The sequence below is a fragment of the Gekko japonicus genome, unplaced genomic scaffold (genome assembly GCF_001447785.1).
Source record: "Gekko japonicus isolate JY-2015 unplaced genomic scaffold, Gekko_japonicus_V1.1 scaffold16, whole genome shotgun sequence".
NCBI lineage: Eukaryota > Metazoa > Chordata > Lepidosauria > Squamata > Gekkonidae > Gekko > Gekko japonicus.
Genome location: NW_015169777.1, coordinates 429,685 through 454,286, shown reverse-complemented (window position 1 = coordinate 454,286; position 24,602 = coordinate 429,685). Strand labels below are relative to the sequence as shown.

General features: G+C 46.8%; 1 protein-coding gene across 1 annotated transcript in view; it reads left to right on the top strand.

The window, feature by feature from the left end:
- Window positions 1-24,602, top strand: part of BCR (breakpoint cluster region) — a 116,210-nt gene that overhangs the window by 71,222 nt on the left and 20,386 nt on the right. The window contains exons 5-13 of the mRNA XM_015416719.1: window positions 3,825-3,932; window positions 5,553-5,613; window positions 7,588-7,640; window positions 9,277-9,417; window positions 19,478-19,599; window positions 20,426-20,594; window positions 21,303-21,422; window positions 22,031-22,106; window positions 24,340-24,444. Of these exons, the coding sequence (XP_015272205.1) occupies window positions 3,825-3,932; window positions 5,553-5,613; window positions 7,588-7,640; window positions 9,277-9,417; window positions 19,478-19,599; window positions 20,426-20,594; window positions 21,303-21,422; window positions 22,031-22,106; window positions 24,340-24,444 (955 nt within the window). The remainder of the gene's footprint in view (window positions 1-3,824; window positions 3,933-5,552; window positions 5,614-7,587; window positions 7,641-9,276; window positions 9,418-19,477; window positions 19,600-20,425; window positions 20,595-21,302; window positions 21,423-22,030; window positions 22,107-24,339; window positions 24,445-24,602) is intronic.

Below are 24,602 nucleotides of genomic sequence, written 5' to 3'. Positions count from 1 at the left end.
CTCGCCCCACTGCCCCGTGCCCCGGGATGGCACGGGGCGGTGGAGTGAGGAGGCGGTGCCGCCCGCCGACGGTGCGAGCTGACGTCGGCCGGAGCGGGGGGGGCTGAGCGGCGAGACAGAGGCCGGAGAGAAAGCGCAGCTCCCCGGCCCTCCTCCACCACCACAGGCCGGCGGGGAGAGGAGGCAGTGCCACCCGCTGACAGTGCGTGTGAGCCCACGCTGTCGCCGACGTTGGCCGGAGTGGGGGCAGGGGAGCTGAACGACGAGACAGCACCCAGAGAGAAAGCGCAGCTCCCCGGCCCTCCTCTGCATTCTTAAAACTCTTCAAACACCTCCCCTCCCGTCTCTGGGCAACGCTCACCTGCAGAGGTGATGGTGGCACCCTCCCCTCCCCCCTCCCCCTGTTTCCAGGCCCCACCAGGAGGTTGGCATCGCCTGGGGGTGTGGGCGCCCCAAGCTGGCCTTGCCTAGGGCTCAGTAACACCTCGGGCCGACCCCCTGTCTAGACCTACTGGAGAAATTAAGAACTGATAAGTCTCCAGGTCCCGATAGAATACACCTGAGAGTTCTTAAGGAACTCAGATGTAAGATAGTTGATCTAATAACCCATATATGTAACATTATCACTAAATTCAGCTGCTGTACCAGGGGCACCTGAGAGTTCTTAAGGAACTCAGATGTAAGATAGTTGATCTAATAACCCATATATGTAACATATCACTAAATTCAGCTGCTGTACCAGGAGACTGGAAAGTAGCAAATGTTACACCAGTTTTTAAAAATGGATCCAGAATTAGTAGAAACTGTAATCAAAAATAGAATTGTTAGACAAATAGAGGGACAAAGCCTGCTGAGGGAAAATTAGCATGGCTTCTGCAAAGGGAAGTCCTGCCTCACCAAACTTTTGGAGTTCTTTGAGAAAATGAATAGGCATGTAGACAGCAGTGACCCGGCAGGCATTATATACCTGGACTTTTAAAATGCTTTTGACAAGGTGCCTCACCAAAGATTCCTGAGTAAACTTAGCAGTCATCATGGGATAAGAGGATGGGTTCTCTTATGGATGAAAAACTGGTTAAATGACAGGAAGCAAAGAGTAGGAATCAATGAACATTTCTCACAATGAAGGGAAGAAAGCAGTGGGGTCCCACGAGGATCGGTTTTGGGGCCAGTACTATTTACTTTATTCATAAATGATCTGGAAGTAGGGGTGAATAGTGTAGTGGTCAAGTTTGCAGATGACACAAAATTATTCTGGATGGTGAAAACCAAGGCTGATTGTGAAGAGCTCCAAGAGGACCTCCACAAACTGGGTGAGTGGGTGACAATGTGGCAAATGAAGTTCAGCGTTAGTAAGTGTCAGGTGATGCACATTGGGACAAAAAATCCCAACTTCAAGTCTAGGCTAATGGTGTCTGGACTTGCAGAAACTGAGAGGGGAAAAGATTTTGAGGTCTTAGTGGACAGCTCAATGAAAGTGTCAGCCCAGTGTGCTGCAGCGGTGAAAATAGCAAACTCTGTGTTAGGGATTATTAGGAAAGGGATTGAGAATAAAAGAGCCAACATTGTAATGCCCCTGTATAGATCTATGGTGCGGCTTCATTTGGAATACTGTGTACAGTTCTGGTCACCGTATCTCAAATAGGACATTGCAGAGCTGGAAAAAGTACTGAGGAGAGCAAGCAGGAAGATGAGGGGGTTGGAGCACCTTCCCTATGAGGAAAGGCTGAGGAGTCTGGGACTTTTCAGTTTAGAAAAGGGATGACTAAGGGGGGACATGATACAAGGTTATAAAATTATGCATGGGGTGGAGAGAGTTGACAAACAGAAATTTTTCTCCCTCTCCCAAAATACTAGAACTTGGAGGGCATCCAATGAAGCTGATGGGGGCAGTAGATTCAGGACGGACAAAAGGAAAATACTGCTTTTCACAGAGAGTGAATTAAAATGTGGAATTCACTATCAGAAGATGTAGTGATGGCTACAGGAATGAATAGCTTTACAAGGGGATTAGATTGATTCATGGAGGATAAATTATCAATAGCTACCGTGTTTCCCCGAAACTAAGACACTGTCTTATATTTATGTTTTCTCAAGAAGACACACTAGGGCTTATACCACAAATGCATAGAAATCCTGCTAGGGATTATTTTTGGGGTAGGTCTTATTTTCAGGGAAACAGGGTACTTGTCACAGTAACTGAGGGGAGCCTCCATATTGAGAGGCACTAACTAAGGCACTAATCCTCTGAATCCCAGTGCCTGGAGAAAACATTAGGGAGGGAAAGGCCTTGGCCCCTATGCCCTGTTGTTGGTCATCCAAAGGAATTGGTTGGCCACTGTGTGAGACAGAATACTGGACTAGATGGACTATTCGTCTGCTCCAGAAAGCTCTTCTTATGATGCTGCTTTGCTGTGCTGATTTCCACCCCAGCAATCCACATGATGCCCCAGTTGTAAGGTTGACACATTTTTAATATAGTAGTTTGAGTTTCTCAGAGCTTAAGCTTCACAGGAGACAATGCAGAAAATAAAAAAGCTCTTCCTCGGGAGTCTAGGGATCCCCCAAACAGACCCCAAGTCACTTGCATTCCAAAGAAACTTTCCAACCCCTCCCTGGGACTGGCTGCAAAAGGGACGATCTCCAGCAGTCTCTTGGGGGATGGAATTCCTTCTCTTAAAAGAAACCTGCATTCCTCAGGTGCTTCCGGTGGAGGAGGGTCATGCAAGGGTTCCCCCTTGTGTATCCAGGCCCCTGTCTGCTTAAAGAATGAGTAGTTCATTGGGTCAAGGACTCTTGAGGCCCCCAAGGAATGGGCAAAATCAGTGCCCTCCCTCTGTTCATGCTCTCAGTAATGAGGAAAGACAGATCGTTTTATGACTTTCCTCCTTTCATTTTAACATCTTAAATGAATTACAATAAAGTCAGGGAACCAAGAACCAAAAGCCAGGTGGAACTTTTCATTTCTGACCCAGAGAGCACTTGAGGACTTCCGGCATGGGTAGGGAGATTGCAAGGATGCTTTTCAGCTGAACATAGACTCTTTTTGTTGGCTGACTGTTTTTTTCTTCATCTTTTGCTGAGAAATTGGTCTTTGGCTAGTGTGGAGCACCTATGGTGTGCAGCGCTTGGAATTTGCCCTGGGAGTTCCCAACCTGCGTCTTATGCCGTCTGGCACAGACCCTGGCTGCTGTTTACAAGTCAGCAAACGAGATCAGTGCTAAGTCCCCGTGATTAAGAGAGGCTTATTCCAGTACTTCCAGCACTGCTGTTGCAGTCACTTCCCCGCAGTCTGACCCTTCTCGTCTTTCAGCCGTGAGTTCTGTGCTTGCTGATGTGTCTTTGGTTTCACCTCTGTCCTTTGCTTTTTAGCTTTGTGTTTTCTGGATAGGGCCATATGCTTGTGGGAGGTCTTTGGCCTGAGTTGTTCATCGTTGGCAGACGTTTGGGGATGGGCACAACATTTCCTGGGGACTGGTTCATGATACTCCGCTGGCTCCTCGGGGACTGTGACCTAAGGCCAACCTGCCTCTGTCAAAACTTCCTTAGTAACGGTGCCTGTTGTGGAAATTGCCAAACTGGAAGAAAGGCTGGTGATGGTGACTCCATAGCTGTCCCTGCTTGAGCAGGCCAGGGACCATTTCTTTTGCTTTCCGGGTCCTGAGGAGGGAAGGTCTCTTTGTGTGTGACACACTTTGTCCTGAGAGAAGCCCACACGGCAGAAGGTCCCTTTTCCCTTCCTTGTTGTGCTGTGAAAGCAGCCAGCAGCCATCTCCCTCCCCCCTCCCTCGGTGTTTATTTCCTTTCATGTTTGTTTCTTACAGGCCAGCCAGCTGGGAGTGTACCGGGCCTTCGTGGATAACTATGAGGTTGCCATGGAGACGGCAGAGAAGTGTTGTCAGGCCAACGCTCAGTTCGCGGAAATCTCAGAGGTAACGTTATGATGCTCAGACACATGCAGTGCCTTGGTCTGGCTAATGTGCTCAGATGGTGCTCAGGGGATGTTCTTGCTGATGCTCCTGGACAGTTCCTGTTCATTCCATGTGTTCCACGAGCCAGAGTTACCTGCCTGTCATGGCCGTTAATGTCACCCAGGATCTGTACCTCACCTTGCCTTGTGAACCTCCTCCCTTGCCCTGTGATGAAGCAAGAGAGCCTTGCTGTAATGAGATGCTAACCATGGAAATTCCCGGAGCCACTGATCCTCATGTGGCCTCTTTACCGAAATGCTTGTTCTAGTTGGCTATATCACACTGTGGGGGTAGGGCTCATTGGGGGAGGGGTGATACTTGAACGCTGCGATGGAATCGTCATAGCAGAAGAGATGCAAGGGAATTGTTAAGAGGCTGCCTGGAGAGGCACGTGTCAGCCCTTGTCTGGGAAATCACAGGCTTCATTAGCTTCAAGTGTAGCGAGGAGGAGTAACACAAGAAGGTGCTCGTCTTCCAAGTGACAAGTGGATTCATAATGTTGTGTTGCATTCTCCTTTGATTTCCTCTGGGAGCAAAGCCCTTTCAAGCGGGATGCATCATGACAGAGGTTTCTTGGGCTCCTTGCCCCCTGGGGGCTCCTCTACAGAAATCCTGTACAGCCTTCAAATGAGTCATAGTTTCTACTGCTGAGGGAAACCACACCTGGTATTGGGACCTGTTTCTTTATCTGCTGCAAACTGTACTGGCCCACCCCCAACCCTGGGATATTCTGTGAAATCCAAGAACTGCTCATCTCGAGGGACATTAGAATCCCAAACCAAGAAGCCTAATCCATCCTTTCCTATCTCTCATTTTCCTGAGTCCCACCTCCCCCTCCTGGTATATATCCCTTCGAATTTGATTTTTAAAACTTGTAGAACTCCTTTTCCACCTTGCTTTAGCTGGAGACTTAACCACGTAAGCTAAAATATTTCCATGTTTTGCACCTCACTGTTCTCTCCATCATCTTACCACTTCTTGGGCTCCTCTGCTTTAATAACAGTTCCTTTTCTGCCTACAGATATTGCAAGGGGTTGGTTGTTTTTCCCAAAATGCAACAGGGAAGTCTTGCTACAGAGCTGAGACTAGATTCCCTCCCTAGATTTCCTTGGTAGTAGATATTTGTGAACTCACACCTGCCTTCATAGCTACTTCCTCCTCCTTAGGCAAGAGAAGGTCTGTCATAATTACTGGGGTACTTTCTTTGCTGTCACCAAAACTGAAAGCGGCTCCCTCTTTTTCTGTCCTTTAGCAGGGAGTCCTGCTCCTAGAACTGAAGGTTCACAGGGGGATCTGGTTTGGTGATGGGCCAGGTATTGCTTGTAAGGTATACTAAACCCACCCCAGAGGACTCGCATTGCTCTGCTGCAGTGCTACAGGCACATGTACTTGGCTTGATTGGACCCTGGGCCACTTGTTTCTTTGACTTGGCAAATGATGTAACTTCTCTGGAGTTGGCTTGAAGTGGATGTTCAGTAACAGAGTGTGCTTAAGCCTGGCGGAATGCATTTGACAGGTCTGTGCCTCTCCTAGAGGAAATCTCACCCTCTGGCAATTTTTCTTTCTTTCTCCTTTTTGTAGAATCTGAAGGCTAGAAATGCCAAGGATTCTAAAGACCAGACAACAAAGAACTCCTTGGAAAGTGAGTAGAACACTTATGGGCCAAGCCTGTGGGTGTGTCCAGAGAACCTTGCCTGCCTTGTCTTAAAGGAAGAACAAATTTCAACTTGCTTAGTTCCAGACGATAAAAGAAAAAAAGTTGAGGGTCCTTCACATGATAACTAATTCTGCAGGCTGCTAGAATGTTAAGTCTGTGTACTTTTGAAGTAGAATTTGGTGTTGATTTTTTAAAAGTGTACTGTTAAGCCTCTGTGTTGGGGGGGTGTCCTTGTGTACAGAACAGAGCAGAAGGCACAATGACCAGCTTGAGGAGTAGTCTTGTACCTCGGTGGGACACAAAAGAAGTGCGTTTGGGTCATGTCAAAGACTCTTCAAGGCAAAGCCTATCTTTGCAGGCATTCTTCCAGTAACACTTATTTTTTTAGGTGTAGAGGTGGTGATGGCGTGCGTGCATGTGTGTGTGTGTGATTCTGCCACCTCTCCTCAAATCTCACTTTCCCCCTTTAGTCTTCCTTCCCTACTGAAATTGGGCCATGTGACGAGAATGAACATAGTTTGTCTTGGGGGGGGGGGATGATGTGGACTTGCTTCTTTGCAGTCTGTAATGTGCCATGCACAGGTGGAACTGGGACAGGCACAGTTTTGAGCATTGTCTCTTACAGGGTGAGCTCTGAAAGCTGCCTGGACAGGAATGAGACTGCTGAGACGTCTTTTAAAAAAAATTCTCGCAGAGTCTCTCTGCCCTTGAAAGCTGCATAATGGGCTAAAAGGTGCACCTGTCCCAACTATTGCGTCTCTGTACTGTGTACTGCTGCACCTGCCGCTTGGCTGTCATATGCTCTGTAAAAGATACCATGGCACCGGGAGGGTGAAAGGAACAGTTGGCTTCCCACAAGCCACTGCAGCCATCACAGGCTTCTCTGGTGTGCATGGCATGTAGGGTTGGAGAATATCCTGGCTTCTGGGCATGTTGAAAGGCTACCTGGTTGTATGGAGATGAGAGGACACAAGGGGAAGTAATAAGCCATGGGTAGCAGCTGACTGAACAGCCCATGGTGAGCACCTAATCACAGGCACTGAGAAAGGTGCATGAACTCATGAAGCTGGCTTATTCTGAGTCATAATTTAAGAATAACCATTCTGGATTAGAACCATGGACCATCTTGTCCAAGATTCTGCTTCACGCAGTGGTCAACCAGGTGTCCCTGAAGGACCTACAAGCAAGGCATGGATATCAAAGTTTTTCACTGTTGTTCCTCCCTCCAGCACTGTTCAGAGGGTTACTGGTTTTTGAATACAGAAGTTCCATTTGTCATCATGGGTGATAACCATTGATGGACCTGTCCTCTGGGAATCTGTCTAATCCCCTTTTAAAGTGAATAAAATTATCACCTGTCGCTGAATACTGTGGCATGAATCCCACATGTTAATTGCTCCATGAGTACTGAAGTACTACTTTTTGTCCTGGCTGGGGCTTACAGATACCACTGGTTCCATGTTATGACTCGCTGCCACCTTACAGCATCCTGTTGTCAGTTGTGACTTTGAGCCTGGAGATGGTATGGTGGGGGTGGGGGGGCAGCTGTTTGGTCCTCTCTGATTATACTGAGTGTTTCGACACCACCACATTATGCTGTTACTGGGGGGTGGGACCAACCTGTAAGCGATTCTGAGTAGCTTCTGCTGCTTCTCCCACTGGGCCCTCTGAAACCGTCCTCGGTTTCTGACCTGGTGCCAGTGGAGTCTCATTAGGCACAAGGGTTCTGCCTGTGCTTTTCTTCTACCAGTGAAGTCCCCTTGAAATGTTGGCATAACATTTAGTCAGCTGGTACAAAGAGCTTGGTAGTGCTGCTTGCCTGCCCAGCAAGTGTAAGCTGGTGATAGTGTCAGGCTGTTGGACTTTTCCCTGCTCCCCTGCTCTGTTGTGCGGGTGTCTGGGTCACTTTGGCTGAGGTAACGTTTCTTCTTCAGCTCCTGCTCCCTTTTTTCTCCACAGCTCTCCTGTACAAGCCAGTGGACCGAGTAACACGCAGCACACTCGTCCTTCATGTAAGTAGCTTTGTGTGGGTAGGCTTAAGTGGGTGGTTGGCACTAAACAGATGTGGCAAGCTAGGGGTCTCTGGGAGTGCCTGTCTGTGGGATATCCCATAGAGGTTTTCCTATGATGGAAAATAACAGAAAGCGTCAAAACAGCTGTGAAAGTACGCAGGAAATGGGCGGCAGCGGCTGTATAGGGGAAAGTGCGGTCTATTATTCCCAGTGTCCTTTGAGTAAGAATCTCTTTCAAGGAAATGTATATTTATAAATCTTAATGTGAGCTGCCACTTTTTTTAAAAAAATTGGGTTTAATCAGGTGTGTTGTCTTCAGACATAGCAGTTGTTGGCATTTTTTTTGACTGTGAGTACCGAGAAGGTTGAATGACAATTCTTTAATTTGAGTACCGAGAAGGTTGAATGACAATTCCCCTCAGAGGAACTTTATTTGAAATGTGTCAGGAATATAAAATCAGGCTTTTCTCCCAATCACTGCTGCTGCTGCTGCTTTGTAAATCCTTTCCATTGGCTACTGGAAGGTGTTTTGGGGATAGTGTTTGGAGGCCAGTTTACACTTTCCCGTACGTTGTCTCGGCAAGTTCTCTGCAACAGAACCACCCCTCCCCCGCATCTCTCTTTGTTACCAAGGGAAACTGCATTGTGTGGGGGAGACAAGTGGCTGCATGAAGGGGACTGGACTGGTTTCCAAATTCAAGCCAGAAGCCCCGTGATGTTCTGGGTGTGAATCCCCAAGATGCCGCACTGAATAAAGAAATACTTCCCTCACACCTGCTTAACCCTGATATGGGTGGTGGTGGAAAGTGACATCAAGTCGCAGCCAACTGAAGGCAACCCCGTGGGGTTTTCAAGGCCAGAGACCAACAGAGGGGGGTTGCCATTGCCTGCCTCTGTGCAGAAACCCTGGACTTCCTTGGAGGCCTCACATCCAAATACTTAGCAGGGCCTACCCTGTTTAGCACCCAAAGTCTGATGAGATTGGGCTTGCCTGGGTGGTCCAGACCAGGGCTTCATATGGGTACCTGTGCCTTTACACAGTGCAGTGGGGAAGCTTACCCCCCTGTTGTGCCATGGTCCCAAGCCAGATGGGGGTGGGTGGGAACCTGAGAATGTATGAAAACATGGGGAGTATTGTCCACAAAACTCCCAGCACCCTGTATAAGTGAGCCTTAGGCAGCTTTTCTGGAGAATGCCTGGGCTTTTGTCAAGTTGAGGCAAAAGAAGAGAGCTGTGCCCCTTCCCAATTCAGTCTCTACTCCTGGCCTTTCTCTTGGAAGCCCCTCCCTTATCACCCTCATTCCTTCACAGTGCACCTGAGTTGCCAGTTATCTTTCCTCCAACCCACTTTCCCTTGTACTCTTTCCAGCCCAACCCCTTGCTGTGCTCACCCCCAGGGGGTGCCCTTGATCACCTTCACCACCTTCTTCTCTCTCTGCTCTTTGTCTCCCAGGTTGTAAGCTCCTCCCCCTCCTCCTTTTGGTGCTAGAGATTGTGATAAAGCGCTGGCCAGCTTGGGGCTGCAAAAAGATTGCCTACCCCTAAGGCAGGTCAGGATAAGAATCTCATGGGTCTATGTGTCTCTCCTGGCTGGGCTACCACCTACAATCCCTGCGATGTCTTTGTTTCGGTGCAGGACTTACTGAAACACACTCCTTCAAGCCACCCAGACTACTCGCTCCTGCAGGATGCCCTCCGCATCTCCCAGAACTTCCTGTCCAGCATCAATGAAGAGATCACTCCCAGGAGGCAATCCATGACTGTCCAGAAAGGAGAGGTGAGGCACCAGTGGTCTTGTGGGTGTTTCTGTGTTACAGCACCAGTGCCTCTCACAAGTGCACAAAGATGTTGAAGTGGGAAAAGGCAAAGGTGTGGGGGACAGGGTTGCATTAAGCAGCCTGTTGTTGTCTCTGATGTTGAGGAATTACTTGAAAGTACCTCCAGCAAAGATTTCAGAATCATTTTGCCACCAGCTTTTTCTCTTGAGAAGCAAGAAGGGAGCAGAGGCAATGTTGGAAGAGGAAGGAGGGAAGTTCTCAACTATTCCTAGTGGATTAGTTCTGGCTTCTGCATGCTGGTTTCTGAAGTAGGGATTTCTCCCTTGAACTTCACATCTTGGACTGGAACCGGACTGGGGAACGCTGGTTGGATGGAAGGCTTGACTTGTAGGAGCGGGTTGATAATTTTGCATTCACAGTTGCAAGCACTTAGTTGTTGCTTAGTTAGGGGTGGCTCTGGGTGAGTCACCATCTCTCTCTGCCATCTGTGTAAAATGTTGAATATTACTGCCTGAGCCACTGAAAGAAGGTGAAAGGGAAAGATGGTTATGACAGGCTTTGTTTACTACATGCAGCATCTGTATAAACAAAGATGAACAATGGAAGGCTGGGGGCAGCGGAAGGTTGCATTAAATGGATGCTGATGGAAAGGGATGCTGAAGGATGGGGTGGGGAGATGGGGGGGGACTGTTGTTCTGTTACTGTCTCTGGGTAGGATGCAGGCTTTGAAGAAAGCCCTGCAGAATCTTAATGAGGAGAGGGCCAGGTCTGCGTGGGAGGGAGGGGGTGGTGTTGATGTCCCCTGTGGTGATCCGTGTCTTTGTCATCGTTCCCAGCTCTGAAAAACGGCAGCTTGTAACATGCCTGGAAGGGTTTTCATGCATTAGGGGCAACTGTCTACACCAGCCCTCCATTCATACAGATGTGGGCAAGGAAGGACAGAATTTCTCCTTCCAGCATTGTTGCAAACCTCAGAAGTGCTCTGGCTGTTGTTTCTTTGCCATCTCTGCTTGCAGCCTGTTTCCCCTGTGCTCTGATTGCTTTTCAGGCAGGCAGAATGGATCCTTTGCTTTGCTCAGCCTTTGCACCAAATCATGATCCTTCTGCTTGTAACCAGCTCCAGGCTGGCTGATTGTAATAGACATGGCAAACCATTCTCTGCATCTTGTTTCTCATGTGCCACTGTAAGATGAGTAGTTTCTCCTACACAAGTCTCATTCTGGTGTTGTTTTTTGTTACTTAGCATAAGCATGTGGCTGACTTGCATATGGTCGGGCCAGTGGCCATGACTCATGTGGGAAAACGGCAGCCCTGAAGGGTTCCGTCTGCAGATGGGAGGGTGCTGTGCTAGGATTGGTGGACAGTTGGGGAGAATGTGAAGTACAGATTAAATGCTGCAACACATATGCAACTTGTTTCAAAACTAACTCAGTGGTTGCTTGTCTAGAGATGTGGCTGGCTGCTTGGTCCAAGCGGATAATAGAAATTGGTGCTTTGCCGCATTGTGGTTTTGACGCTTCAGAAGGTTGTATGGCCCCCCTCTGTTTTCCCCTTGTTTGCCTTGAGAGGAGATTCTGCATCCACATTGTGGAGTCTGTGCTTCAGCCTCTCCCCTATTGCCGACACCTCCCCTGGGGTAACACAACAGCATGCTGTTTGCTTCACCTGATACATAATGCATTTTTCTTTTAATGAATATGGATTCTGCTTTGATGGCTTTTGGGGCATTTACTTGTCCTCCCACCTATTGGAGCTGTCTTTGGAGGAAGGCAGGTGGGGTGGAAACTTGGGAGAGAGACCCCCTTCCTTGAGCCAGCGTTCAAGGGCTGTGTTTGTCTTTCTCTGTCTCCGTTTTCTGCTGCTTCCCTTTCATTTCTCACCTTCAAAAGGATGAATATTTTGCCTCTGCATTGGGCTTTCCTGAAAGCAACCAGCCCGATGCTTAATCTCCCCAGTGATAGGCAGCTAATTGTTTGGGGGGCGGCAGCATGGCAGGCTCTGCAGCTGGACACCTGCAGCCTGCCAGAGTGTCTCATCTGCCCACTGTTGCAAGGCACGTCAGTTCCTGCCTGCTCAATAACAGGAGCTGGCATTGGCATCCACACACCCCCTCGCCCAGTCTCCTGTCTCTGTCCTAGTGGCAGAATTAGATTTGAGTTCAGTAGCGCCTTAAAGACCAACAAGATTTTCAGGATATAAGCTTTCAAGAATGAAAGCTCTGTCACATATAAGTACGAATGGAGATGCCTGAAGCCTTCTGTCTCAGGGATCTCCATTCCTACTTGTATCTGATGAAGGGAGCTTTGACTCTCAAAAGCTTTATACCCTGGAGATCCTGTTGGACTCTGAGGTCCAGCTCTTCTGCTGACACCCAACACAGCTGCCCTCCTGGAACAGTCCTTGAAGCAGTTCTTCTTTGTGCGTGTGGGACCCCCTCCTGATCTTACTTGAATCACTTGACTAAGGTATCCATTGTAAGCTTCTTTTAAAGGATATAAGCCCACTGGCAAATCTGAGTAGTACTCCTTCAAATGTGTTTGTGTATCGATTACATTTTCCCCTCCTGGGAGGTGGGTGGTACACATGTATCAAAATCAATCAAAGTTATACTTATCTGTGATGGAGCAGAATCCGAAGATGTCTAGTCGTGTTGAGCCGGAAACCGGAGGTCCAGTACACACGTATATTTCCCCCCATTTTATTCCCACAGCAACCCTGTGAGGTAGGCTGAGAGAGTGTGTGGCTGACCCAAAAATCATTCAGTGACTTAAATCCCAGCCTCCCCAGCCCAACACCTTGCCAGCCACTCAAGATTTTGCATCCAGCCCTGTTCTGTAACCAGCCAGTTCTGTCCCATGCTTCTATTGCTTTAAAACCTGGTTCGTAGTCTTAGTCAATTGATACCTGATATTCCTGACCCAGCAGTTTTCTGTAACTTAGTCCTATGCATGTTGCCACCCCTCCCTGTGTAGTAGCAGCATCTGCTTCCTTCATAGCCTGAAGCCATCTAAGACTTTTGACCCCCTGCACATATTTGCATGAAGGCTGCTGGTCACTGTGCTGCATATTTGATTGCAGACAATGAAACCAAAGGTGCCTTTGAACCTTGAACATCTCTTGTTTTCTCTTTGTTGACAAAACTGAAAATTCTAGTTCTTCGCCTGCAAAACAAGCAAGGAAATCTTGGAGCACTGTTGCCCCCCTGCACACATTCTGCATCCTGATAGAGCAACTGACTGCCTTCTCTCTGTTTTGGAGTGGCTCTGTCTGTGTCCTTCATTTCATGATCCTGTGTGCTTAACCTCTTATTTTTTATTTTTTATTTTCATTGTATTTATACCCCGCCCTCCCCGCGAATGGGCTCTTACTTTTGACGGCTTTTGGCTTCTTGCTGCCAGAATTTGAAAGCTGTGCCCCATGTGGGCTCAAGGACCTTCTTTTCTTCCTGATTTATGGCTTGAACGTGGGCTTTGAAAACAGATTCCTAGTGGCCCTGAGTGGGCTGCCAGTGCCTTGCATGTCCTTTCTAGCAGAGGTTCTGTGCAGTTTCATTAGCTGTTCCCAGGAATTTCTGCTAAAACATATTTGTGGGGTGTTGCTCGTTGACTGGTTCTATAACTACCCAGTGGGTGGCAAAAGCAGGCCGAGCTTGTTCCTAGAGAGCTCGTTGACCTTTTCCAGGCAGGGCTATGTGTGCGCATGCATGTGTGTGCATGCCACCTCCTCCCTTGGTTTGCTTGACCCTCAAACCCTTTTCTTTCTCTCTTGCCTGCTGAGCTCCCTTCTTCTCTCCTTCAAGCTGAGTCATGGCAGCAAAAAAGAATGACCCTGTCCTGGCTTTGAGTCACAGCACCAAAGCCGCCACCACAAATCCAAAGCCCCTGTAGACACTCTTGTCCTCACCATAGTGCTCTGGGCTTCCAAGATACAGGTGGTAGTGGTCCTCCTTCCTGCTGAAGATTGCTGCATCCTCAGCCAGAGTCCCTGGCATTTGCATGATTCCCAGAACCCAGCCTTGCCTGCAGAATGATGTACACCTCTGAGTCAGCCTCAGTCATACATACCTGAGTCAGCCTCTGTCAGACACCCCCAGTGTTGGTGTGACTAGTCCGCCTCCTGCTGTTATGTTGTAGCCATCTGCTAATCCCCCCTTCCTCTGCTGGCACCCTTGGGCCATCTTGGGACATTCCTGAGTGGGCATCGGTGTCCTAAGAAGAGGTCAGATTTCCTGGGTGTTTGCTTGGCTGGTGATGAATGCAGTTGAGGTCTTTTGGTGGTGAAAGGGGGGGGCTGTCACTGATGGGCTGAGAAAGACAAAGTCTTGGAGACTTTGGGAAAATTTCTGGAGCCAGGCTTTTTTTGCGGACTTGGGCTTTGGGTGCTCCAAAATGTGTCCCAATCACAATTTGCTCCATGCTGCAAAAAGAGACCAGAGGTAAAAACGCACCATCCCATGGAGAATGGCAACTTGGATATGTCTGGCGTTTGTGGTCCCACTGGAGTCTTCACTCTATGTTGGTGGGGTGGATTGGCCAGGTTGTTACAGAGAATGCCTAAGAGACCTTATTTTCTGTGTCTGTCTTCAAAGTTCTGTACCAATTACAGGGGACAAGGTTGGGGAGGGAGGCTTGGAAGGTCCACTGTGTTTCTTTCAAGAACTTAAACACAGGTTACTGACCTATTGCAGTGCTCACAGCAGCACCTGTGCGGGAGCTGAAGGGCTCTCAGCTCTGCCATGGCTAATGCTGCTGGGCCGTTGAAGCATGAGACCATCTTTGGACTCCTGTGGAGCTGGCATTCTGGGATTGCTTGCCCTAGCCCAGCAGAGCGGAATGTAGTTGCATTTTAATCAGTATTCATTAATTTATTCTTAATGGAATTAGAGCTCTGGATGGCTGAAGTGCTTTCTCATTTTGATGACCCTATGCAGTTGAACTGCCTCCCACCCAGCTTCAGTGGTTGGTTGCTTAGGTAATCTTTTGTTTTCATCTGGCATCTTTAGCTCTCCAGTGGGGATGGAGGGGAAAAATGCACATGGATGGCAAAAGCATTAACGCAGGTTGGCATTTCTAAAGCCTCCAGGAAGTAAATACTGACCCACTTGAGGTCTGCCCAAACCAGGCTCTGTCATTTCCCCAGAAAGGACGTTCCCGGGGTCTGACTCTGCTTTCCTGACTCTTATCTTATCTTTTCCCTGAACCTGCTCATGAGTAACCCTTGGTTTCTCAGACCTTGCTGTACAGACTTACTCTTGGACTAGACTCCTGACTCTGCCTAACTTTGGACTGGACTTTGATTATACTTCTTAAGTTGGTGCTCTTGTCTTACTCGCTCCACACTCTGACAATGCACCCTATGCCATTCCCAGCCTGGCTCACGACGTTTGCACAGGATCCATTCTATACACTCCTGAATCAGTGCCTGTCAAAATTACTGGTGGTCTTTATGACAGGCACAGGTTGAGGAGATTCAAGAATGTATACAGTGGATCTTGTGCAAGATGTCAAAGTCGCGGGGGACCTCTCTTGCTGCTCCTCTACATGCCTTCCAAGTCGTCCCCCCATCACTTTGAAGTTGCATAAGCATTTAGATTGAGTGGAGACAGTCTGTTTGTAAATGTATCCATTCACAAACCAGCACGAACCCCCACAAACAGCTTGAAAGTTCATGGACAGTTTGTGCTGGTTGACCTCCCACGAACGTCACGTCATGAACCATGAACTGGCCAAAATTTGTTACAAACTTCAGTTTGTGAGCCAGTTCACACCCATCCCTAGTTAAGAAAGTTTTATTTAGATTTTATTATGGAGTTTCATGTTTTTTCCCCAGAATCTGCTTTAGGTTTCTTGGAAAAACAATAAATGCATGGAATAGACAGCTTTTGGGTCCACGCAGGGAAGATGTTGAAATAGCTTTTGGGTCCACGCAGGGAAGATGTTTTGTCGTAAAGGATTCTCCAGGCAAATTGTTTGAAGACAAGCTTGCAAGTTATGACTGTTTTCCTAGACAGCTGCCATTCATGGAATTAACACTTCATCTGGGCGAACATACCCTTGCTTCAGCAAGCTCAGTATTGCCTGTTTGATTAGTAGTGGTTCTCCAAAGCCTTGGGCAGAGAGAAGTCATTCCTGGCATCTTTGACTGGAGATGTCAAGAACTTTCAGCATGCAAAGGTGTGAGCCCCTTGCCCAAATGCTTATGAATATGTAATGACTGTGAGAGTTGTAGTGCAGGGCAGGTGTAAATGGAATTTGTTGAGTGCAGAACTGGACCCAACCAAAACATCAACTATTGAAACTTCAGGAGGAAAATGTCAGTATCTCCTTGGAAAATCAGCCACTTGAGTCTGGTGTGTTAGAAGGATTTCTTTTGACAGAATAACAGTCTTGGATCCAATGTGTGTAAAAAGACCATGTGTCTTATGTAACATATTCAGGAGAATATTTCAGACATATAAATTAAGTGTATTTTATCATCGCTGATATTTTGGTCCCCAAATCCCTGTTTTGATTTTGCTTCTCCCTTGTGTGACTCGGACTCAATTTTTTTTAAATTTTCACCCCAAGATCCATACCAGTTTTTCTGTATCAAATGTATGCATCTTTCTATCAATAGCCCAATATTATATATACATTATACCTATAAATGATGTTCATATAAATGCCACACAAACTGCAAATACAAAAATCTGCAAAACTTGTAGCACAAAGCATAGAACAAAAGCTATAGAAAGAACATAAGCAAATGTAAAGACTGGGGGAAACTCACTTATCCCCAATATATTAGAAAACAAAAGCCGTGTAATAAACCCAGCCCAAATAACACAAAATAGTGTGCAAGCCTTCAAGTTAAAAACAAATAGAAGAGGAAGAGAGAGAGAAGATGTTTCTTCCGTAAGTTCTGTCTTTTCCCAGGACATGTTTCTCTAGTTTAAGAATGCTCCCTTTGTTGGTTTAAATTCAGTTACTTCCAGATTAGACTGAGATTGAATATAACTATATTGGTCTAAAGCAAAATTCAGGAACAGTCATGCAGTACCAAAATATCACAAAATGATATACCCCTTTTTTCTCAGAAGGCCAAAGGTGCAAACATACCAGTTCCACCCAGTACCAGTATCTACCTACAGGATGGAGACATGAGGTCTTAAAATCATGGCCTGAAAGGCCATCTAGCTTTCCTTCCAACATCCAGCCTGATGTTTTGGAGAACTTGCACATTATTTTGTGTTAGTGTTGGTCTTAACAAAAGATATGAAATGGCTTTGGCTTTTGGTGGTTCCTTTGGACCTATGTTTAGTTACGTACAGCCTCTATCTAGACAAAACAAATTTGTGTTAGATGCAGGGGGGGAAATTTACCCAGCTGAAGTTTTTTTTAATATGCTTGCTGATAAAGAGAGAGACTGTGAATTTTCAGAATATAGTTCATTCTGAATAGCACTTAACAGTGCTTGTGGCTATAGGAGAAGTAGCAGCAAAGGTTTTTGCTGGCAGGATTAGCAAACTCTATGGTTGAAAGGGAACAGGCTGTAATTTTCTCCTGCCAATGATTATGATCCAGCATTGCAAAGAATAGCTGTATGATGACCTCTGGTGGTTAGTGGGAGATATAATCTGTTGAGCAAGGCTGGAAGATGGTGATTTGGTCTTGAGGATGATCCACCTATAGCTACAGGGGTATATTGGCCTTCTGCTGAAAACAGGGACCAAGCCAGACAATTTCCTTCCATGAATCACATTTCCTTGAACATGGTCCAATTATGGTTGCTGGTTGTAGGCAGTGTGGAATGCTTCCAAACAGCGGACAGCTCTTTGTGGGAATTGGGTAATTCTTGCAAACTGCTCCACCATGTGGATCACTCAGAAAGCATTACCAGTGACTGCCCGGAATGTGGTGTGAGTGTTTAGGAGTGATTTCACTCACACACACACACACAATGAGGGAGGGTTTTTAGTGCACATTGTTATAAAAAATGAGCAATCTTTTCCTGAGTCATTTGATCCAGTAGAGCTCTGTCCACAATGCCAGGCAGCACCTTTAGTTTTCCCCTCATTTTGCTGCTGGAAACTTTTTAGCGAGAAATTCCAGGGTAGCCTGGGTTGTCTGTGCTCAAAATGTGTAAACCAGATTGATTTGTCTTTCAGAAGCCCTGGGAATTGTAGCTTAGTAGAAGTGCTAAGGCTGCTTGTAAGATCCCCAGCCTCTTCACACAATTATGTTTCCCCAGTGTTGTCAGCCACACTTTCTAAGGAGCTTCAAGACTCATTTAAACATGTAGTATGGTCATGGCTTTTCTCCATCACCTCTAGTGTGGGGAAGACCCAGGCCAGGGGCTACCAAAGGGAGAATGCCAAATGTTCAGTTGCTGGCTTCCTCCAGCAAACTTTCCAAAGGTAGGGAACCTGGGTGGCTTATGGCATGGAGGATTCGAGACCATGAACAGTGGGCTCACTCCCAGATAACACTCCACATCCAAACTGTTGAGATACACTTTCCTGGCAGGTAAGTTGTTTACAAAGGGTGGCATTTCCCACTAGGAAGTCTCTGCTGTGTATAAGCCTTTCCCAGAGCCTCTCCCATGGCCCCTAAGATTTAAATTGCTTCTAGGGAAAGAACAGCCTTTGGCAGTTTCAGGGTATTTTTTTTTAACATCCTTATGATGGAGAAATGGGACTGGTTAGTCAGCAGAATAAGAACACCAAAGCATAATCAGCAGGAGGAGAAAGGCAAACTGTCCTTGGTTTCTCCTAGTGTGCAGAGTATCCAGTGCCATTGTGGATGGAACTGTTCAGTGCAGAATATGGGATGGGGGGAGGGGAAAGCAATGTGCTTTCCAGGAAATGCTTGCAGGGGATTTACTGAATTGTTGGCAGTGATTCCTTGCCCATCACAAAATGAGCTCAGCACAGTGGAACTTTCTGTGAGGGCTTTTGTGCCCATCTATACATATTGGAATAACAACATCTGGGTCTGGGTGATTTGCTGTCTCCCTGTCTTGGGTGGTTGCTATTGCTGTCCGTTCAAGGGACAGCCAGCTAAGCTGTTTGCTCACTGGGTCGTCATCTACCTGTTCCTACCCTGCTGGGTTCTCTTCTGCTCCCACTTCCAGTCTCCGTTATTTGATCCCCAGTGCTTCCTGGTCTAACATCTGTCCTGAACCATTCCCCACCCCATCGCCACTCAACTTTAACTTGCTCTGCTTTAATTTTGCATTGTTGTCCTGACCCTGTGACTGCCTCTAGGCCCCCACCCCCACAACTGCCCAGCCACCCTGCTTTAGCCCTGTAGCTAGACCTCTTTTTCAGGGAGGGAAGAGGGGGCATGGTATCTAATTAAGTTAATTAAATGAATTAATCGAAATGCCATGGGGTCACCATGAGTTGTAAGGAATCTTCCATGAAATAAATACAGGGGGAGAGAGGGGAGGGGAGGCGAAAGGCACCCACCTGCAGCTGTACTGGATCAGCAGTGAAAAGGTGGTGAGCTGGAGCTCAGCCTCAGTCTGCAGCTCATGGAGGGAGGGGAGGGAGGCGCCACGGCTAATGGTGCAGGGAGAAAAGGGGTGGGCCACCATCCTGTCCCGGGGAGGGGCGGCCTAGCCATGGCCAACCCCTGCCTGGAGCCGCAATGCCTGCTGGCCTCAGTTGGAGGGACTCTTGCAGGCCAGGCAAGGGGATGCCAAAGGCCACCCATCTGGAGCAGCCAGGCACTACAAACTTAAGGCCCATACAGGCACCTTCAAGGGCGAGGCCAGCAACTGACGCAAGAAGGTTCTAGCCCAGATGTGCGTCCCAAGGAGGACAGTCCTCGTCCGTGCTCCAGCCCTGCTTCCTTGGCCCTCTGCCTCTCCCTTGGCCAGATTGGGGGGGGGGCGCAAATTTGGGATTGGGTGTCATTCTGTGGGCCCCATGCTAGCGATGGCCCTGCCCTATTTTCTTATGATTGAACATAACTATTCCTGTAGTGGGTGTTTCTCAGCCACACCCAGTCTCCCAGACCGAGATGCTGCTCTGTCCCTCTGCTGCTTCCCTAACTGGAGCCATCTTCTTTTTGGCAGCACCGGCAACTCTTGAAGGACAGTTTTATGGTGGAGCTGGTGGAAGGAGCCCGCAAGCTGCGCCATGTCTTTCTCTTCACGGACTTGTTCCTGTGTGCCAAGCTCAAGAAGCAGCTTGGAGGGTAAGGATCTCTCTGCTGGATTCTGAATAGGGGGTCATGCCTTGCACAAGCATGTGGGGGAGAAGCTGGCTGACAGGTGGGCACAGCAGTGGTGAGACCCAGAATCAAAGCAGAAATATTGCATGTTCTCTGGGATCTGGAGTTCACAAGTTGATCATTGTCATGCACCTGGCTTCTGTCTGGAAGCTTCAGCTGCAGCAGTATGAGGTTGCCTGGCTCTGGGCAGGGGTGAGCCTAGAAATCAGAAAAGATAGCGTTGCACTGTCACAACATGCATGTTGATTTGAGGTGTGTGCTTGCAGTTGCTTGTGAGGCAATTCCCATGTTTTTATACATTGCTGAACATGGTTTTCTCTGGCCTAGGTATTAAAAAATATGTAAAGGGTCCCTGGAAAGCTTTGCAGTACTATGAAAGATGTTCAGTTAAGTTTGGGGTTTTTTTCCCCCTCAAGATGGCGATATAGGCTGCTGCAGGAGATGGGGGGGATGCAAGCCTAGGGTCTGCATAGGGATCTTACAGTGTTTGCACGTCTGTCTGAATGTCCATGGCTCAAACCGAAAGCTACTTTCAGATCAGGCTGTGGCCACATCCTGGACGTATGAGATTAGTAATTGACTGAGCACCATTGTTTTAAGTGTTGGATGTTTTTATTATGTTTTATATGTTTTTAATTATGGCACGGCTAATTACCCTGCCCTTGTTAGCCGCCCTGAGCCCACTGGGGAGGGTGGGATATAAATGTGAAAAATAAATAAAATAAAATTGTGATGCTAAGAATGCCTGATGTGAGCAGAAGGCCAGCTTGCTAACCTTCTGTCTTTGCAGGAAAATCCAACAGTATGACTGTAAATGGTACATCCCACTCTCGGACCTCAGCTTCCAGACGGTTGATGATTCAGAAGCCGTGCAGAACATCTCGCTTGTGCCAGATGAAGAGCTGGATGCCATGAAGATCAAGATTTCTCAGCTCAAAAGCGATATCCAACGAGAAAAAGTAAAGGCAGAAATTTAAATAGTACATATTGTTTATTCTTTATGAACCAGGGACTTCTATGTTCAGAAAGCTTGGTCTCATAGCTGCAGTGCTACACTAACTCTCCTGAATGCACCCTTCCCTTTTTCAGGGTGCAGTTCCTCCAGCTAGATTATCAGTTGAGTTAAATAGTGGATGTGTGTTCTGAGCAGGCTCAGCTGGATTAAAGGGGCCTAAGCGGTTTTGTACTCTGGGTCCTCACATATTCTGGACTCAGACCATGATGGAAGCCTCTCACTGTGGCTGCTCCTACACCAGGCAAGACTGGACACACTTTGATGTGGAAAGCAAATGATCTTAACATGAAACAACTGTGCAAATCAGTAAAGTAGGTACAAATGTAATTATTACACTCCATATTTACAAGTTATGTCTAACTCTAAAGTAGAGCTTCTGCAAAGAGCAGCCAGGTGGCAGAAAGAGAGCTGTTGATTAAGGATGGTGTGGGCAGACCATGATGGGAAGTGGCTAGTTTCCTTGTAGAGCACAGCACATGCACAATCACTACTAGAGATTTCTACCAAATTTCAAATGCAGCCCTGCAACCATGAGAGCCACAGACCAGCTTTAAGGAAATTTAAATGCTGGTATACTTATGAACACCATTTGTCAAATGGTGGGAAGCAGAAAGTCCTGTTCATGTGTGTTCTCTTGCTTTTCTTTCCCCAGAGGGCCAACAAGGGGAGCAAGAATATTGAGAGATTGAAAAAGAAGCTTTCGGAGCAGGAATCCATGCTTCTGCTGATGTCTCCCAACATGGCTTTCCGAGTGCATAATCGGAATGGCAAGGTGAGGGGGGAATTGGGGACTTCTAAATTCAGTAACCAAGAATGTTGATTAAGTAGCCTGAGAGTAGCCACCAGGATTGTGCAGTACTGACTTCAGAAGTTTATTGGCTTGCCCCCCCCCCCCCAGAACTTCAACTAAACCATTTTAGTTCCAATGTGGCTTTACGAGTATGTGGATGCCCACATGTACAGTTTGTCCTATAGAATAAGTCAGTGGACTCTCTTGCCTCACACCAGAGTGGTATGCCACTTATATATGCATGCACATAACATCAGTGAGAATTAAGACACTATTTCCATGCAATGTCATGGGAAATGTTGCTTTCCAAGTGAGGCATTGTAAGTGTACACCCAGCAAGGGACAAGTGTATTAATTTAATTTAATTTAATTTCTGTGGAACCTAGCTTAAAAAGAAAGATTCCAGTAAGAAGCTGATCTCAGTAATTGTGAGATATGAACTGGCGACGCTTTATGGTCCAAGGTGTTCTGTAATGGTTTGGTTTCCCCATTTCGGGATTGTTGTGATATATTTGAGCTGTTAGAAAAGGACCTGCAAAATCCAAAAATTAAATAAATCTTGGTTCTCTGTCTTTCCTGGGGGCACTCAGAGCTACACGTTCCTCATCTCCTCGGACTACGAAAGGGCAGAATGGCGAGAAATCATCCGGGAACAGCAGAAGAAATGTACGTGAAGGGCTTTGACTCCCAAGGGCAAGGTTGAGAGTCATTCTGTTGTTGTTGTTGTTTTAATTAAGGAGCATCCTGTAGTGTGTGCTTCTGTACGCGAAAGAAAGATATGCTCTTGTGCCGTCTTTGGGTGGCTGACTTCCTTGCATACTGATGTATAAACTTCCCTGTCCACTTAGATTCATAATTGCCTTGGCAAACCAAACTACTCCTACCCATCACTGCAACTGGAAAATAGGTTGGGGCTACTTCCACATGTGAATTTTTCCTCAAGTGGAAAACAGCATACAACCACTGGGAGAGGGGGGCTTCCACACGTGTTATGCTGTTTCCAAGTACAGTGTGTGAAGCTTCCAGGGCTTTCCCCTCTACGCTGGAGTAAAGGAAGAAATTCCTTTGGTCTGACTTAAGGGGGAAATGCTGTTGGCAGGGGGCTTGTGTGCCATGCCCCAGTGTGCTCAGCTTGCAGCCTAGCTTCTGTTTGGGGGGAGTTAACCTGCTCAGTATTCTTTTAAGACTTCAGGTTTTTCTGCAACCTTGATGCTTCAACTCTAATGTTTCTAGACCCCCCCCCCCCAATCTGTCCCTGGCCCCACTGTGTGCGTTTTTGAGCCACATGCTAGGGCCCAGTTCAGAATTGGATATCACAATAGTTTATGCTTTACCTATTAACCAGGATTCTAAGCTAGAATTAAACTGCTATTTGGAATCCAGCTGTGCAGTGAAAGGATACGAACCACAGTTGACTAGTTCAGAGGTAATGACAAACTATTGTTTGCTGTGAACCCAGAAATGTCTAATTGTATGGTTTCACATACAATGTAGGGATAGGGATAGGTTGTAAATGCAAGTCTGAGGATCTTTGAGATTCTTAATGATATCATGATGCTGTTTCATTTGAACCAAGCCCCAATGACTAGAGAAATAATCTTGAGGTACGCTAGCATTTTCAAGGATGGGTGATTGAACTGGAACAGAATATAAATACAATACAGAAATTTTGGGATTTGGGATATCTAATTTTCAGTATATGAGATAATGGTTAGCAACAAGTTTGGCAGGAAATCCAAAGTGCTGAGAATAGATAATGGGGGAGAATACATAGCAGGTGCAACTCAACAGTTCCTCAGAAAACAAGGAATTGAGCACCAGAGAACAGCGCCATACAATTCTGAACAAAATGGAGTAGCAGAAAGAAAGAACAGAACCCTCACTGAAATGGTAAGAAGCATGTTTACTGATGCACGTCTACCAGACAAATTTTGGGGTGAAGCCCTGGTGACAAGCCATGTACATACAAAATAGACTTTTTACAAAAGCTACAGGCTGTATTCCGTATGAGCTATGATTTGGCCATAAGCCATTGATGCAGCACCTAAGGGTGTTTGGATGTAAAACCTTCTCTCATATTCCAAAAGAGAAGAGGTACAAGCTGGATAACACAAGTACTGAAGGCATCATGGTGGGTACTCAGCCAATAGTAAAAGCTACAGAATCTTAAATCCAGAGACATATGAGATAACAATCAGTAGATCTGTGCAGTTTTATGAATCTGAAGAACCACCAGCTTCAGAGGGGGCTAGAATTGAAGTGAAGAGCCAAATTGCATATCCTGAGGTGATTACCATTAAAAAGGAAGAGACAACTGATCCTGAGACAGACCTGATCAATGAAGATACCTCCAGTGATTCACCAGATGATTCTGAACCAGAAGGTGAGACCACAGAGGTTCCAGTGAGGTGATCAGAGCGTTCAAAAAGAGGTATACCACCACCTAGACTGTCCTAGCTTGCAAGAACTATGGGGACACCAGAACCAGCAACATGGGAAGAGATATCCCAACTTTCACCACAGGAGGCATAAATGTGGAAGCAAGCTGCAAGAGAGGAGCTTAGAGGTCTACACAAGAACAAAATATATGGATACTTACAGAACTTCCTCCTGGAAGGAAGGCAACAGGCTGTAAATGGATCTTGTAGTTCTGGCAATCCTGCTTTTATGTGTGCTGACTTGGAAGCAAGTTCCACTGAGTTCCATGGAGCCACTAGGACTCAACCCTGACTTTGTATAGGGATGAAATGTTGTTATGACATATATCAAGGTCCACATATAATCACTTCTTATTTCATCTGAACCTCTTACATCTTTGCTTGTAACTTCATCTCTCCAAGTGTTCAAAACGTTTCTGTTTACTGTTTTTCAAAGCTTTCATTCTTTTCTGAACCTTCAGGTTTCAAAAGCTTCTCACTGACATCAGTGGAGCTTCAAATGCTGACAAATTCCTGCGTGAAGCTACAAACTGTGCATCACATTCCTCTCACGATCAACAAAGACGGTAAGGATGCCTGCCTGACCCATCATCACACTTAGCCCCAGTATATTGGCCTATGATAGCAGGCAACAGTCAGGGGCTTTTCAACAGCTGGGTGGTATACTGTGTGGGATCTGCAGCTTGCCATGTCTCCACAACACTGAAAAGGTTCCTTGAGTCAG